Source organism: Gymnoscopelus microlampas (assembly GCF_963454915.1).
Source record: "Gymnoscopelus microlampas genome assembly, chromosome: 1".
Lineage (NCBI taxonomy): Eukaryota > Metazoa > Chordata > Actinopteri > Myctophiformes > Myctophidae > Gymnoscopelus > Gymnoscopelus microlampas.
In genome coordinates, this window is record NC_139962.1 from 2,294,826 (window position 1) to 2,309,382 (window position 14,557).

The 14,557-nt window shown below is 42.4% G+C and overlaps 1 protein-coding gene across 1 annotated transcript in view; it reads left to right on the forward strand.

Moving 5' to 3' along the window:
* The window catches only part of LOC311045024 (uncharacterized protein), a 120,244-nt gene that overhangs the window by 80,611 nt on the left and 25,076 nt on the right, over positions 1-14,557 (forward strand). The window contains exons 17-22 of the mRNA XM_084056835.1: positions 970-1,032; positions 1,582-1,796; positions 3,100-3,197; positions 6,837-6,933; positions 8,534-8,703; positions 9,912-9,951. Of these exons, the coding sequence (XP_083912961.1) occupies positions 970-1,032; positions 1,582-1,796; positions 3,100-3,197; positions 6,837-6,933; positions 8,534-8,703; positions 9,912-9,951 (683 nt within the window). The remainder of the gene's footprint in view (positions 1-969; positions 1,033-1,581; positions 1,797-3,099; positions 3,198-6,836; positions 6,934-8,533; positions 8,704-9,911; positions 9,952-14,557) is intronic.

Consider the following 14,557-nt stretch of genomic DNA (forward strand, 5'->3'; position numbering starts at 1 on the left):
TCTACTGGATCTCTTCTCCTCTAGTCTTAGTTCTACTGGATCTCTTCTCCACTAGTCTTAGTTCTACTGGATCTCTTCTCCACTAGTCTTAGTTCTACTGGATCTCTTCTCCACTAGTCTTAGTTCTACTGGATCTCTTCTCCGCTAGTCTTAGTTCTACTGGATCTCTTCTCCACTAGTCTTAGTTCTACTGGATCTCTTCTCCGCTAGTCTTAGTTCTACTGGATCTCTTCTCCTCTAGTCTTAGTTCTATTGGATCTCTTCTCCACTAGTCTTAGTTCTACTGGATCTCTTCTCCACTAGTCTTAGTTCTACTGGATCTCTTCTCCACTAGTCTTAGTCCTACTGGATCTCTTCTCCACTAGTCTTAGTCCTACTGGATCTTTTTTTCACTAGTCTTAGTTCTACTAGATCTCTTCTGACTCATAGCAGGGTGAGTCAGAAGGATCTTAGATCAATAGTTTTAATGACATCATTACAGCTTCACAGATACGTTCCTACACTGAAATACTGATGACTCTTCTCTGGCATTTTCACAATAAATGTCTCTACATTCATCTATGTTACTCTACATTACTCTTAATATTATTAATAACAGTCTGGAGAACAAAGCCAAATAAAACAGACAACCAGAGTTATTATAGTGAACTAAAACTATCAAAATAACTAGAAATGTAAAAACATTCTAGTTACTGAAATACAAATAAAATCAAAGCTTTACAGAAAAAAATATTATTACGACCTTTTTACCCTTTTTTATTTTTATTTTAACCTTTAAGTCTGAGTTATACTTACAGTAGTTTTACACCAAAATAGCCGATCTACAAGTGGTGTGCGCTTGTAGATTAGCTATTTTCACTATCATTTTTATTCTTTAAGTAGTATAAAACAGGGCTCAAATATTATAACCTTCACAATCTAATTTATTTTCTTTGTTTCTGTGTTTGTTTGCTTGTTTGTGTCTTTCAGGCCAGTGGTTCCATTCAGTTTCTCCCCCATCGTTCTCACAGAACAAGCAACCAATGAATACAGGTCAGTCGTCCTAAACATCTTCATTGGTAGCTTCTTATCAAAGAGACCAATCGCTAAGACCCACCCCACAACACACACACACACACGCACGCACGCACGCACGCACGCACGCACGCACGCACGCACGCACGCACGCACGCACATACACACACACACACACACTGTCAAGAATTCCATTGATTTATGAATTTAGATGATTATTTCAGGAACGTCATTGCTCTTTGTTTTAATCATATTACTTTTATGTGTCTGTAATCATGGGTCACAAATTATCCTTTTCTAGAAACCCTACATGTAATAAATCTGTCTGATGTTACTTGAATCAAGGTTTTTTACATCATACCTGTTAAATAAACATTAAAAAAGAAGAACAGATGGGATTGTAAATGAACTTGATGTGAAGTGGCAACATGACGGCTAATAATACAGATTGTATCAATGCAAATGTTTGTTTTATAGAGTGGCATACATAGATTTTATATCAATACAAATGATTGTTTTATATCATATAGATTTCATATCAATGCAAATGATTGTTTTGTGTCACAGGTTCCAGGTCCCCGGGGCGGGGCTGTTCCAGTGCAGTGACACAGGGTTGGTGTTTGGAACGGCAGGGGAAGGAGAAGTCCTCTACAGGACTGTTCAGTGGGATGAAAGATGTCTCCAGTCAACAGGAGGGACTCCTGCAGGTCCTCTGTTTGACATCCAGTGTCCTCAGAAGTCTGTCCGCCGGCTACACCTGCCTCACTGTGCCATCTTATCCGGTGAGCACTGACTGCACTTTCAAGGTCCTTGTTCAAAGGGACAGAGAACAGAACAGACAAACTGTGTGATATTGTATTACATTTGGGTTTAGGCATGTTTTTTTGTTTTTATTTGGGGGGGGGGGGGTATTTCAGGTGATGCTATGATGCTTAAAGCTGCTGTAAGTCATATACGGTATAGATATGTTTTATAATTATATATTTTGTATTAGGGCCCGAACACTGCAAGTGTTTATTATTATTTGTAGCACAAATTAATTGCAGTTTTGAGGGCCTAAAAACGCTTCACAACTTTTGCACACACATCTCAATTTGCCAAAAAAAATCTTATTTTGTTAGTCTCAAAAAGGGGCCTGGCCTAATGGCCAAAATGTCAACGTTTTCTATAAAATGTATAAAACGGCCTCATCTTCAGGAAAATGTCAAGATAAGTTATGACACAATTGGCTCTCATAGGCCGCAATTGGCCCGTGGTGAGGTGAACGTTCTTCTGGTGGAGAAGACTGTGGGCCATCAATACATTGAAATGTGGGGTCAATCAGACAATATTGATTGATTGAATTGATTGAAAATGTTATTAGGCAAAAGAATGTAACAACACAGTTACATTTATAATACTTTTGTCTAAAAGGTCCGACTAAAAAAGTCCTTGCGGACTTGTTTCCGTTGGGGTCCTTGAATTAATTTCATAGACATACAGTATATAGTAGCAACCAAACAGTTCAAATCAACATAAAGATACAGAGAAAAAATACCTATGTACAAAAAAAAAAGCAAGAAAAATAAAAAATATAAACAAAAAAAGGGAAGGGGGGTCGTCTGTCTACCGGGAAACTTATGGCCTCCAGAAAGATGAGTTTTTGGGGCTGTTTTAAATGAGCCCAGCGAACTGCATTTTTTGAGGGATGGTTTGTTTTGGGAGGTTTGAAGCTTAGTCTTCAGTGACACTGAGGTGTTGGAGTACCAAGAGGAGCAAGCATAGTCAAAAAGGGGCTGAATCTGAATACATCATGATTCATGATGTTTTTGGTAAAAGACCCATCCCACAAAGTTCACACTCGCGCACGCACACACATAGACACACTCTCAAACACTCTCTCACGCACGCACGCACGCACACGCACACACACACACACACACACACACACACACACACACACACACACACACACACACACACACACACACACACACACACACACACACACACACACACACACAGAGGTGATGTCTCTATATTCTCTGCCGTTGAGCAGGCTAGTGGTGTAACTGGTATAATTCTGTCTTGTCTTTGTCATTACAGAGAACAAGAGGCAGTGTGAGGTGTTGCTTGACTTGCTGACACAGGATGAGGATGAACTGGAGCTCAGAGTGGGAGACATCATTGACTTCATTAAAGAGGTACATTTATTACCTTCACCTAGCTAACAGGTTAAGCAGCAGGAAGACAGCTACTGTATTAACCAACTCCAACCCGGAAAACGTATGATATTGTGACAAGATAAGAAAATGGGTAAAACATATAATAATTGCATTGTCATTGATATTACATCTCAGTCATTGTTTGTTGTATGTTGTTGCACACCCTGTATGTAATGTGGAGTAAGAAGGAGAGCTTGTCATTGAAGTCATGCTGTATGTACTGGTACTGTATACTGGTGTAGCAACGGAATGCTGTATGAGACGAGACATGTATTCATTATGTATAATCCATAAAACATAAAAATGATTATGATCCATAAACATCAAAATACGTCACTTAATGTAACGTGAGTTATTTTCATAAGCAAGGTATAGTCCATGTATGATTTATCGTTAAAGAGAGATGGCAAACAACTTCTAAGTATAATATGAAGTAGTTTATTGAAGACTAGACCATACCCGTGGGGGGATATGCGCACATGATCTGGCAACCCGGGAGCCAGCGAACACAAAAACGCTTATAAACAGCTGAGATTTAGTGATATCAAAAAACGGGTTTCGCAGTTCCATGGTAATGGTCGATGGCTGTGTGCAATTTGAGATCAATAGCTCCAGCCACTGAGGAGAACCGGGCAGAACATGTTTTGGGCTCAGACGTTTGGTCTCAGAGGTTTGTGGAATTATAGGAGGATATAGGCACTGGGTTACAACTGATAAGGGACAGATAAACTCCAACCACCTGAGTCACTATATATATGGTTCCATATATATGTGGAATCAAAAGCTTGGATGACTGGCCCCCAGGAAAAGAAAGAGGGGAAGAGAGAGAGTGGAACGTTTTGGGGGCCAGGAATTACCAAACGTCTTAAATTCCACTGTGTGGGTGAAATGGGGGTTATTGAAAACAAAACAATAGTGCAGCATAAGTTTTACAGAAGAAATGGCGAGCAGAGAGCAGCATTTAGTGGACAGACAGAGAAATGCAATGTCTCCTAGCACTTTGGGGGGGGATGTCTCAGTACAAGCCAAACAATATATGAAGACATATCTCACTGCATGGCAGAAGATGGGTTCACAAGGTCTTATCTGCAGTGACAGAGGAAAATAAAGAATTTGAAGAACACATGTAAAGAGGTAAAAGTCATGACGCCTACGTCGTTACCACGGTAACCAAAGCAGACATGTGACGCAGTGCGGCTTTGGGTCGACGTTGTTTAAATCAGTCTGAACACACAGACCTGTGACAGATCAGATCTGGTCACAGTGCAGTGTGAAGATAGGATTTGAGAAATACATCTGATTTGACAGCAGTCTAAACAGGGCCTTAGAGTAGGAGATTTTCTGAGCGTATGGAAGTGGAGCAGGACATTTTTAAAGCAATCATCCCCTCCATGTTCTTGTGATTGGGTGACACCAAGCAAAAGGTGTGACCTCATGTCACTATGCAAATCATCATCAATGATTCCCTTCTCACATGACATCATTGTAGCTGTAATAATTGTATGTGTGTGTGTGTGTGTGTGTGTGTGTGTGTGTGTGTGTGTGTGTGTGTGTGTGTGTGTGTGTGTGTGTGTGTGTGTGTGTGTGTGTGTGTGTGTGTGTGTGTGTGTGTGCGTGCGTGCGTGCGTGCGTGCGTGCGTGCGTGCGTGCGTGCGTGCGTCCTGCTCCACTTCTATCGCGCACGCACGCACGCGCGTGAATATCAGAGGCATAACTCCATGCTCCATAAAATATGGATATATTTGGTGCCATGTCTGCTACACTGGTAATGGTGCAATGCTACTGGTCTATATTTTGGCCTTTCTTTTTTTATTGTTTATTTGTATGTCATGTCATCCTGCAGGGTCAATTAACCTAGTTGGAGTCAGCGCCTGATTGTAGTTTGTAAACTAATGTCTCAATCATCGGTCATCAAATTATTGGCTTAGGAATGTGACAAAAACAAAAGATTCATAGGGTGTGTAATTGATAGAAAATAAGATTTTTTTGGGGGTGAACTACTCCTTTAACAAAGTTCCGGGTGAACGCTAACCAGACCAAATGTAACAATGTAAACATTTGGTCCTTGATCCGGACCAAGTGCACTTTAGGGCTCCATTCACATCCAAAGTTTGCTTAAAAGGTAATTTTAAAAGTAAATATTTAACTTTAATCATATATTTTCATCCCATATAGAGAATCTATGGGATCTAATCTTCAAATCCACCTCACCTTTGCATTCTCATTACTCTGGCATACTTTTTCCTCACGACCAAAATATTCACCTTACACGCATGTTTTTTGGGCATTATGTAGCCACACGTGTCTTCTTTCACACAATGTGACTACCAAAGCATAGAGACATACAGAATGTGAACTACAGCCTTCTGAGTGACAGGAGATCCATCAGACTCTCCAAGTTAATTTATTTGTCATTTGGCAACATTCTGTTTACAAACACAATTTCTTAACTCGCTCTTTTAACCATGTTTTTGATCGTACCAACACCAACGTGCCTCAATATCTTGGGCCACTCACAGTAAAAAAATTGCATTTGACATTTACTTTCTGCGATACAGCCATTTGTTCGGATATAGCCGTTTGCCATTATTCTCTGTTTAAAGGACAACTTTAGTTTTTTACAACCAAGGTTTATATTTTAGCTTGTAATTAAAGTAAATTAAAGATGAGTGTTATTTTTTTTTCATTTACTGCTTTCTATAGTTTTAGCAAATTTCGCTATATTTTTTACAGTGGGCGGGGCATTCTGTCCGGTGGCTAAAATATGCTTTTTTTTACACAATAAAGGTAAAAATTCTGTTTTGGCTCTACATTAAATATCTTTGCTGAAAATAGCAGATCGATGAAGCCTGTTGCCAGATTTTGTGAGTGAAACAAGCAACCAGGTCTAGGAAAACCAGCCCAAAAGAAGCGACTATGGGCCACATGAGCACTTTAACATGCATCAGCTATTTGGAAAATAGCAGATCTACAAAAATAAAAGGTCCTGTGGTCTTTGATGGCCAGATGTGAGTTATTGGGGGCTAGAAGAGCTACTGTAAATAAAAATCGCCGGGTTATTGTGTAAAAAAAAGCATATTTTAGCCACTGGACAGAATGCCCCGCCCACTGTAAAAAATATAGCGAAAATTGCTAAAACTATAGAAAGCAGTAAATGCAAAAAAAAATAACACTCATCTTTAATTTACTTTAATTACAAGCTAAAATATAAACCTTGGTTGTAAAAAACCAAAGTTGTCCTTTAAACAGGTCTATCGTTAAGACGCAACCTATAGCAACAGCTGCTACAAATATGCTTTAATTGTGAGCTTGTAGATCGGCTATTTCATCTCTCCTCTCATTGGCCAGACATCCCAATGGTTAGCAAAGTGCGGTCCGGGGACCCCCAGGAGTCCCCCTCTGTCTTCCTATTGGCTGGGCTTTAAACAGCCATAACTCCAGTTCGCAGCATGCTACGGTCTCCAACCATGGTTTGTGGACTTAGACCACCAATAGGGACAAGATGTAATTGATGAAGCCCCGCCCCTTCTGTATTCCTATTGGCTGGGGTTTAAACAGCCATAACTTGACATTTTTAGTACAGGTGGATAAACAATGCTTTATGTCTTGTACCTTCAGGTTGAAGATGGCTGGTGGTACGGCAGCTTGAATGGCAAGTTTGGGATTTTCCCTTCCAACTTTGTGAAAGATCTGGATGCATCTGAGGATGAGACAGGTAAGACTCATGAGCTGTCTGGGCTTCATTAAAGGAGCAACGACATTAAATTAACTTGTTTTTGTTTTTTAACTTAAACAAATTGGTAATATATTCAAAATAGTGACGTCTGTGGTGTTAATGGTCAAATTTGACCATATTCCATAGAAGGTAAAAAGTCATTTATTTTTCATGAATCCAAACTTTATTTTACTGCTAATAGCAAATGCCATTTGAGGAAAAGTTTCTCCCATTCTCAAACATGTAAACATTGAATTTTGACGGTTTTGAGGGTGAAACAAATTAAGTACTTTGATTCATTATAAGTACTTTTACTTAATTAAGTTACTTTTTACTCACTATAATCACTTAAGTACTTAAGTGACCGGGTCATCGGTCACATGCAGATTGACCGGGTCATCGGTCAATAGGAGACTCAGTAGGAGACTCTTTGCCCCTAACGTGGACAGAGATGTGAGGGCCCAGTCATCGCTGCTTGCAGCTTTATAATTGTAGCACAAATGAATCGCATTTTTGAGGACCTAACCGTATTCAAAAAGTTGCGCAACTTTGCACACACATCACAACTGGCAATTCTTTCAAATAATTCATGGCTCAATAACGCACCCTACGAAATGTCAAAGTTGAAGCCCAACAATACGGTTTCACCTACATGTATTGATACACTCATGTATCATGTCCCGACTTACATAATAAAAGTCTCTTGGAGCCTTAACCTAAACAAGACAGGAAGTCAGCCATTTTACATTTATTGCTGCGTTTCATTGCATTTCATGCCATTTTCACGGGTCGTACTTTAACAAACTTCTCCTAGGAGGGTGGTCAGATCCACCTCAAACTCGCTGATCAGGCATAAAAGACCATAACGATGCAAAGTTATCACATTTGTGAGTTTTCGTAAAACGGTGTAACCCTGGCGTTAAGCGTCCATGTTTCACCGCCAAACAGGAAGTGAAAATAGCCGATCTACAAGGTGAAGATTTTCTACGTAACTTTTGAGCTGATTACCATACTGACTTGAGGGTGGTGTCATTGGAATCAGATCAGAGTCCATGTCTTTCATTGGTGTAATGTGATTTTTTGATTGGTCGATATTTGTAAATTCCTATATTTTGCCATAACTTTTGACCTGCTTGTGAGTGGCCTCTTTGGGCTCGGTTTCAAGTCCTTGTTCTTCATTGGTGTTACTTAGACACACACCCTTTTCTGATTGGTCGATAGTTTATTGTTCCTCACTTTTGCTATAACTTTTGAAGGTTATAGCAAGGTTTTTGAACGTTGGATTTGTGTCATGTGATCAAGATGTATCACGTCAGATGTCAGATCTTTGTTTGACTACGATTGGCTTTCAAAGTTTGCAGGAGAAGCTCATTTGCACATAGTGCCACAAGCATTGCTGGTCCCATCATTGAGAAACTTTTAATGCACACTCCCAGTTGGCCGCGGTAGAACCCCGGTTCAAAAGTATTCACATTGTCCTGCTATAGCGCCACCATGAGGTCAATTTTTGCTGCCTGGCGTAGACCTGTGCTCCGAAGAGCAGTTGTTCTAGTATTTTACTCAATTCATACTGATACATTTATCTTGTTTTGTTTGCCAGATCCTTGCATGCGGCACCCTGGTGTGTATTGTGACGGCTGTAAGGGAGATATTTTCGGGATCAGGTATAAGTGTACAGTGTGTCCTGAGTCCTATGACCTGTGCTCTGGCTGTCAGTCCACTGGGCTTCATGAGGAACACCGTCTGAGGTCCATCCAGCGTCCATCCCAGGTCAGAATATAATCGTTGTTGTTGGCAGAAACCTCATATTATAGTTTTTTCTCCCCTCCCGTAAATTAATGCCCTACTTCACCATACTAGTGTCACACAAAGGTAGCAAAAATAGCCAACCTTCAAGCTCACAACGCAAAGCATTGCAACACTTTTTGAGCTTGTAGATCTTCTATTTTTGCTTTTTTGTTTGTGTGTGAAAGTGGTTATGTTTGTCTGTGGATTTGTTTAAATATTCAACCAATGAAAAGTATTAATATGAGCTTGTGACTAAATAATAACTACATTTGATCCATTGGAACACAGGTATTTTTTTATAATTATTTATTTCCTGAAAAGTAACAGTTTTGGACATTCAAGATGTTCACACCCGACAACGACAATAAACCTTTTCATCTGAAAACTTTGCTGGTTGAACCTTTAAAGTCCTCAGGGAACATGGAAAAGGAATGAATGTTGAAAATAAAAATGCAGTCACTGTCATTTCATCCTGTAATGTGGCAGCTGATGATGATGTATCTGTACTTATAACTTCCCTAGTTGCTGATTATATTTATATTTGACTGTCTAGTTTATTCACTTGGATTATTTTTTTGATATTATATATGTTGTTCGTTGTCCACAGATGTAAGTAACCTATGCTAGATGGTTTGTTGTTCAGACAGATGCTACGTTTGATGTTTACCTGCTATAGTTACTTTGTAGCACTTATCAATTTTCCTTACACTCAATTTATTCCATTTACTTCTCAAACTTTTCATCGTTGAGGTCTTTGTGTATGAGCAGACCTCCTGCCTTGTTGTTTGCTGAAGTTTACTCCGGTTTGGCACTTTGGAAATTGCTCCGAGTAATAAGTTACATGTAATATGTTGTAGGTCTCTCTTGAAAAAATAGATAATACAGTAAAGTGATTGGAAATAACCTGGTAAAAATAAAGATAACATACATTAATAAAGGTATGTCTGGGTGGCATAGATTATCATACAGTTCATGGGTGGAATAGCCAGAAGGCGATTGTGTCCTTGTTGCTGTAATAGAGACTCGTACTAGTCAGATCACTTGTTCGGCAGGCAGGGGAATTAAGTGAGATAGAATGAAACTTGCATGTTAAGCAGATGTAGATCGTGTTCACTTCATAGTATCCTCAATCTTCATACGCAGATCTACAATTATAATGACACCCCTTCTCTCTCTTTTTTGTCTTTAAGAAAGCAGACACGTATGCAAGAACTCAGAAGGGAAGTGAAGGTATGTATCTTGCCAGAAGACACTAACTATCATTAGGGCCCGAGCACTGCACCAGCACAAAGCCCTATAGAAAGCCCTATTATAAGCGTTCATTATTTCTATTTTGAGGGCCTAAACATACTCAAAAGTGGGGTGACTAGATCCCGGGGGGGGGGGGGGGGGGCAATAATGATAAGTTATTAATTAAGGTGCTAATAAATGCCTTCATGTTTGACCATAGGCCTAATATATCACATTTTGTTATTCACCTGCTGTAGGGGATATTTCTCATGTTATTTTAACAGGCTTAAAAACACATCTTGCAGGATAACACACACACACGCACGCACGCACGCACGCACGCACACACACGATGGCTGGTTCTTCGCTTGTTAAGATCACAGGAGGAGATTAGAGTTTGGAGTCCTTTTGCTTTCCTTTGAGTCAGGCACGTTGATGACTATATAAGCCGATCCTTGACCGACAGATTTTCTGGCAACTGGTGCACTTGAACTCCTGGCCTGGTGTGGCTGCGGTAGAGGTAGAGGGTGGATCTGTCGCCCTTTCGACGAGCACATTTGTTCATTGTAGCTTTCTGCTTGATGTTGATGAGCTTTACGTCGTTTACTGCAGAGCGCCAAGAGTTTTCATCAGTGGCCATGTACTCCCACGTTTTAATCTCCAAGCCTGCAACAGTAAGTTGGTATTTGAGCTGGTCTTTTAAGCGTTTACGTCTTTCCGTCCACTTCTGTCCCACTTCCCCTGACACAGCTCACTGTAAAGGACTGCTTTTGGCAGCCTGGTGTCCTCCATGCGTGAGACATGCCCGGTCCACCGCAGCTGACGAACCGGCAAGGTGGTAACTGAGCTTTCTCCAGGACTTCCATTTACTTCCATGTTGGTAATGCTGTCCTGCCATCTGATATTTAAGATAAAGCACAGGCAACGTTGATAGAAGCACTCAAGCAGCCTCAGCTGCTTCCTGTAGAGCAGGGGTTCCCAAGCACCGGTGCCGGTCTGTGGGACATGTACCACCGGCGAGAAGGCGGCCGCGAATTCCAAGTTTTCCCCGCCGTAAATCTATAACCTTCGCGTCGCCAGGATTTTCCATAGAGCCGAGAGAAGTTGAGTCGGTCACATGAAGATACCAAGGATTCGTCAGTGATGTCACTATGGTTTATAAACAGCTTCGTCCGTGCTACTTCCTGTAGTGACATCACTGTTGAATCCTTGCTATCTTTTGTCTTTGTTCCAACGTGTGTTGATGTGCACCGTCGCTACAAGCTGTAGCCTATTTTGTCATGATCGCGCTAATGAAACACTAAACGGGATTATTATTTTATGTCAACATTCAAGTACAACTATCAGAAGATGTAACTCAGGTAAAGTAATGCGTCACTCTGCAAGTTTAACTAAAGTTTTCTACCTGTCCAAAGTCATTTCTGATACTGACATAACCTTCTTTAATCACCCTATCCTTGCTGATATAACGTCATTTAGGTCAATGATATAACATTATGTAGTGATATAATAATATATAAATAGCAGCCAGTGATGTGTCATTGACTGGCAGTCAACTCCTGTTTTTTTAATGAACTGTCAGCTGGTCCGTGGTAACAGAAAGGTTGGGAACCCCCGCTGTAGAGGACCCAAGATTCTGAGCCATACAGTAGTGTACTGAGTGCAACAGCCCTTTATAAAGCCCAAGCTTGTAAATAACTGTGTTCTGACTTGATTCTATACTTGAACTAGAATTCTTGATGGAATGGACAGCATTCTCTTAAAGAAGGCTAGGCTACAGAAATGGCCATCTCCTGTACTTCTCCTATTTCACTTCTGATTAGATCAACGATGCTGCAGTGGTTCTGTGGTAACTTCACTCCAAGAAGGAACACACTCACGCTTTGATATCTTTGATTCTCTTTATCTCAAGACTCGTATGTGACAATACATGTACAGAACACTGTGGTGGTAACAAACATAGCTACATGCTAGCGGCTACATTTCCTATCTGCCGGTAGCACCGGAAGTAATCCCTTTTAACCCCCAAACCTGTGACACTGGGATTCATGGTCAACAGCTCCATCTGCAGGCATGACGCATAATAATTTTTTTCTTCAAAATATATCAAAACCCAAATCTATCGGGAGGTCTACGGGCACGCTGTGACCTGCGCACCACCCCGGGTGTTTCCGCAGTCACCACTGGTGATGGTGATTTGAGAGGATCTGGTGCTGGGGACATGAGAGGGGTCTGTGCGTGTGTGGGAGAATGTGTGGGAGAATGTTCAACCTGTTCAGGGGGCACAGACACCTCTGCCAGTGTCTCTCGCTCGGGTACAGGCACAGTGGCACCTGTTCCCTCAATAGGGTAACTCAACGGCAACTGTGTGACTGTCTCTGTGTCTGGACCTGCATCATAACGCAGGCGCACATGGTCCTGATGTCTGCGGAACTCCCGTCCCTCCCTCAGCTTGACAACATGTGAGACTGGACCACTCTGCCTAAGAATAACCCCAGGCAGCCATTTCTGGTTGTTGTTATCACTGAAATCCTTCACATAGACATTGTCACCTTGTTTTAACTGTCTCTCTCGTGCATGTTGATCATGTCCTTCCTTCATTTTCTCCTGTTTTCTCTCCACCTTTGCCTTCAGGTCGGGACGCAGCAGGTCCAATTTTGACTTGGGCCGACGCCCCATCAACATCTCGGCTGGTGTGCGTCCAGTTGTAGTCTGAGGAGTGAGGCGATAATTAAACAGGAAACGTGATAGTCGTGTGCTAACAGAGCCTCCTGTCAATCGCTTCAGGCCCTCCTTGACTGTCTGAACAGCCCGCTCGGCTAGGCCATTTGAAGCAGGATGGAAAGGAGCCGTCCGGATGTGATGAATGCCATTCTGCTGCATGAACTCACTGAACAGCTCACTGGTGAACGTTGGGCCATTATCGCTCACGAGAGAATCAGGCAAACCGTGAACTGAGAACACTTGTCTTAATTTGTCTATGGTCATGGGGGCGGTAATGTTGCTCATGATGTGGGCCTCTATCCACTTGGAATGACCATCTACCATTATAAAGAACATATGTCCCATAAACGGGCCTGCAAAGTCCACATGTAGCCTAGACCATGGACGGTCTGGCCACTCCCATGGGTGCAGTGGTGCTGGTGGCGACATGTTCTGGTTGATCTGGCATTGTGTGCATGATTTCACCTTGTACTCCAACTCCAGATCCATTTTCGGCCACCAGACATAGGATCTTGCAAAGCTTTTCATTCGAGACACACCTGGATGAGTCTCGTGAATCTCCTCCACAATCCGTGGACGAGCCGGGGGCGGTACGACCACTCTCGTGCCCCAGAGAATGCATCCATCTTGCAAACTCAGTTCTGTCTTGCGTTTTGCATAGGGTTTAAGGTCCTCACCTTCCACCTCACTGGGCCACCCTTGCAACAAGAAAGTCTTAACTTGGGACAGGGTTGGATCTCTCTCTGTCCACTGCCGGATCTGTGTTGCCTTCACAGGTGTCTCTGCCACTCTCTGCAAGGAAAACACAGTCTCGGGCGGCACATAAGTAGTAGCAGGTGTATCAGGTAAAGGCAGTCGACTCAGTGCATCAGCATTTGAATTATCTTTACCTGCTCTGTACACAATAGTATACTGGTAGGCGGACAAGGTGAGGGCCCAACGCTGTATTCTGGCTGAGGCAAGCGGTGGGATGCATGTAGTCTCGCTGAACAGGCTCATCAGAGGTTTATGGTCCGTATGAATGGTAAATGGACGGCCATACAGGTACTGGTGAAACCGCTTTACAGCGAACACAATGGCCAGCCCCTCCTTGTCCAACTGTGAGTACCCCCTCTCGGCGGCGTTCAGGGTGCGGGAAGAGAAACCAATAGGCTTCTCAGAGCCATCCTCCATTATATGAGAAAGGACTGCCCCCACGCCATAGGGCGAGGCATCACAGGCAAGCGTGATCTCTCTAGCTGGGTCATAATGAACAAGCAACTTTGTTGAGTGGAGGAGCCCTTTCACTGCCTTGAATGCTCTCTCCTGCTCTTCACCCCACTGCCACTTAGTGTCCATGCACAGCAACTTGTACAGTGGGGCCAGGACCTGTGAAAGGTCATGTAAGAACTTGCCATAATAATTTACCAGACCTAGAAAAGATCTGAGTTCAGGTACACTCTTGGGACTTGGTGCCTCTTTGATGGCTCGCACTTTGTCCTCCAAGGGCCAGAGCCCCTCTGCTGTGATCTTGTGACCCAGGTACATTACACTGGGCGCCATGAACACGCACTTGCGTCGTTTCAAACGCAGTCCTGCGTCAGACATCTTCTTCAGCACCTGCTCTAGGTTAGCCAGATGCTCCTCCTCCGTGGCCCCTGTGATCAAGATGTCATCCAGATACACTGCCACGTGAGGAATTCCCTGCAGCAAGGTGTCCATTGTTCTTTGGAAAATGGCGGGGCTGGACGCCACTCCAAACACTAGGCGGTTGTACTTGAATAACCCCTTGTGTGTGTTGATTGTGACAAACTCTCTCGACTCCTCGTCAAGCAGCAGTTGTTGGTAGGCATGGCTCATGTCCAGTTTTGTGAAGAGCTTCCCCCCTGACAGGGTCGCGAAC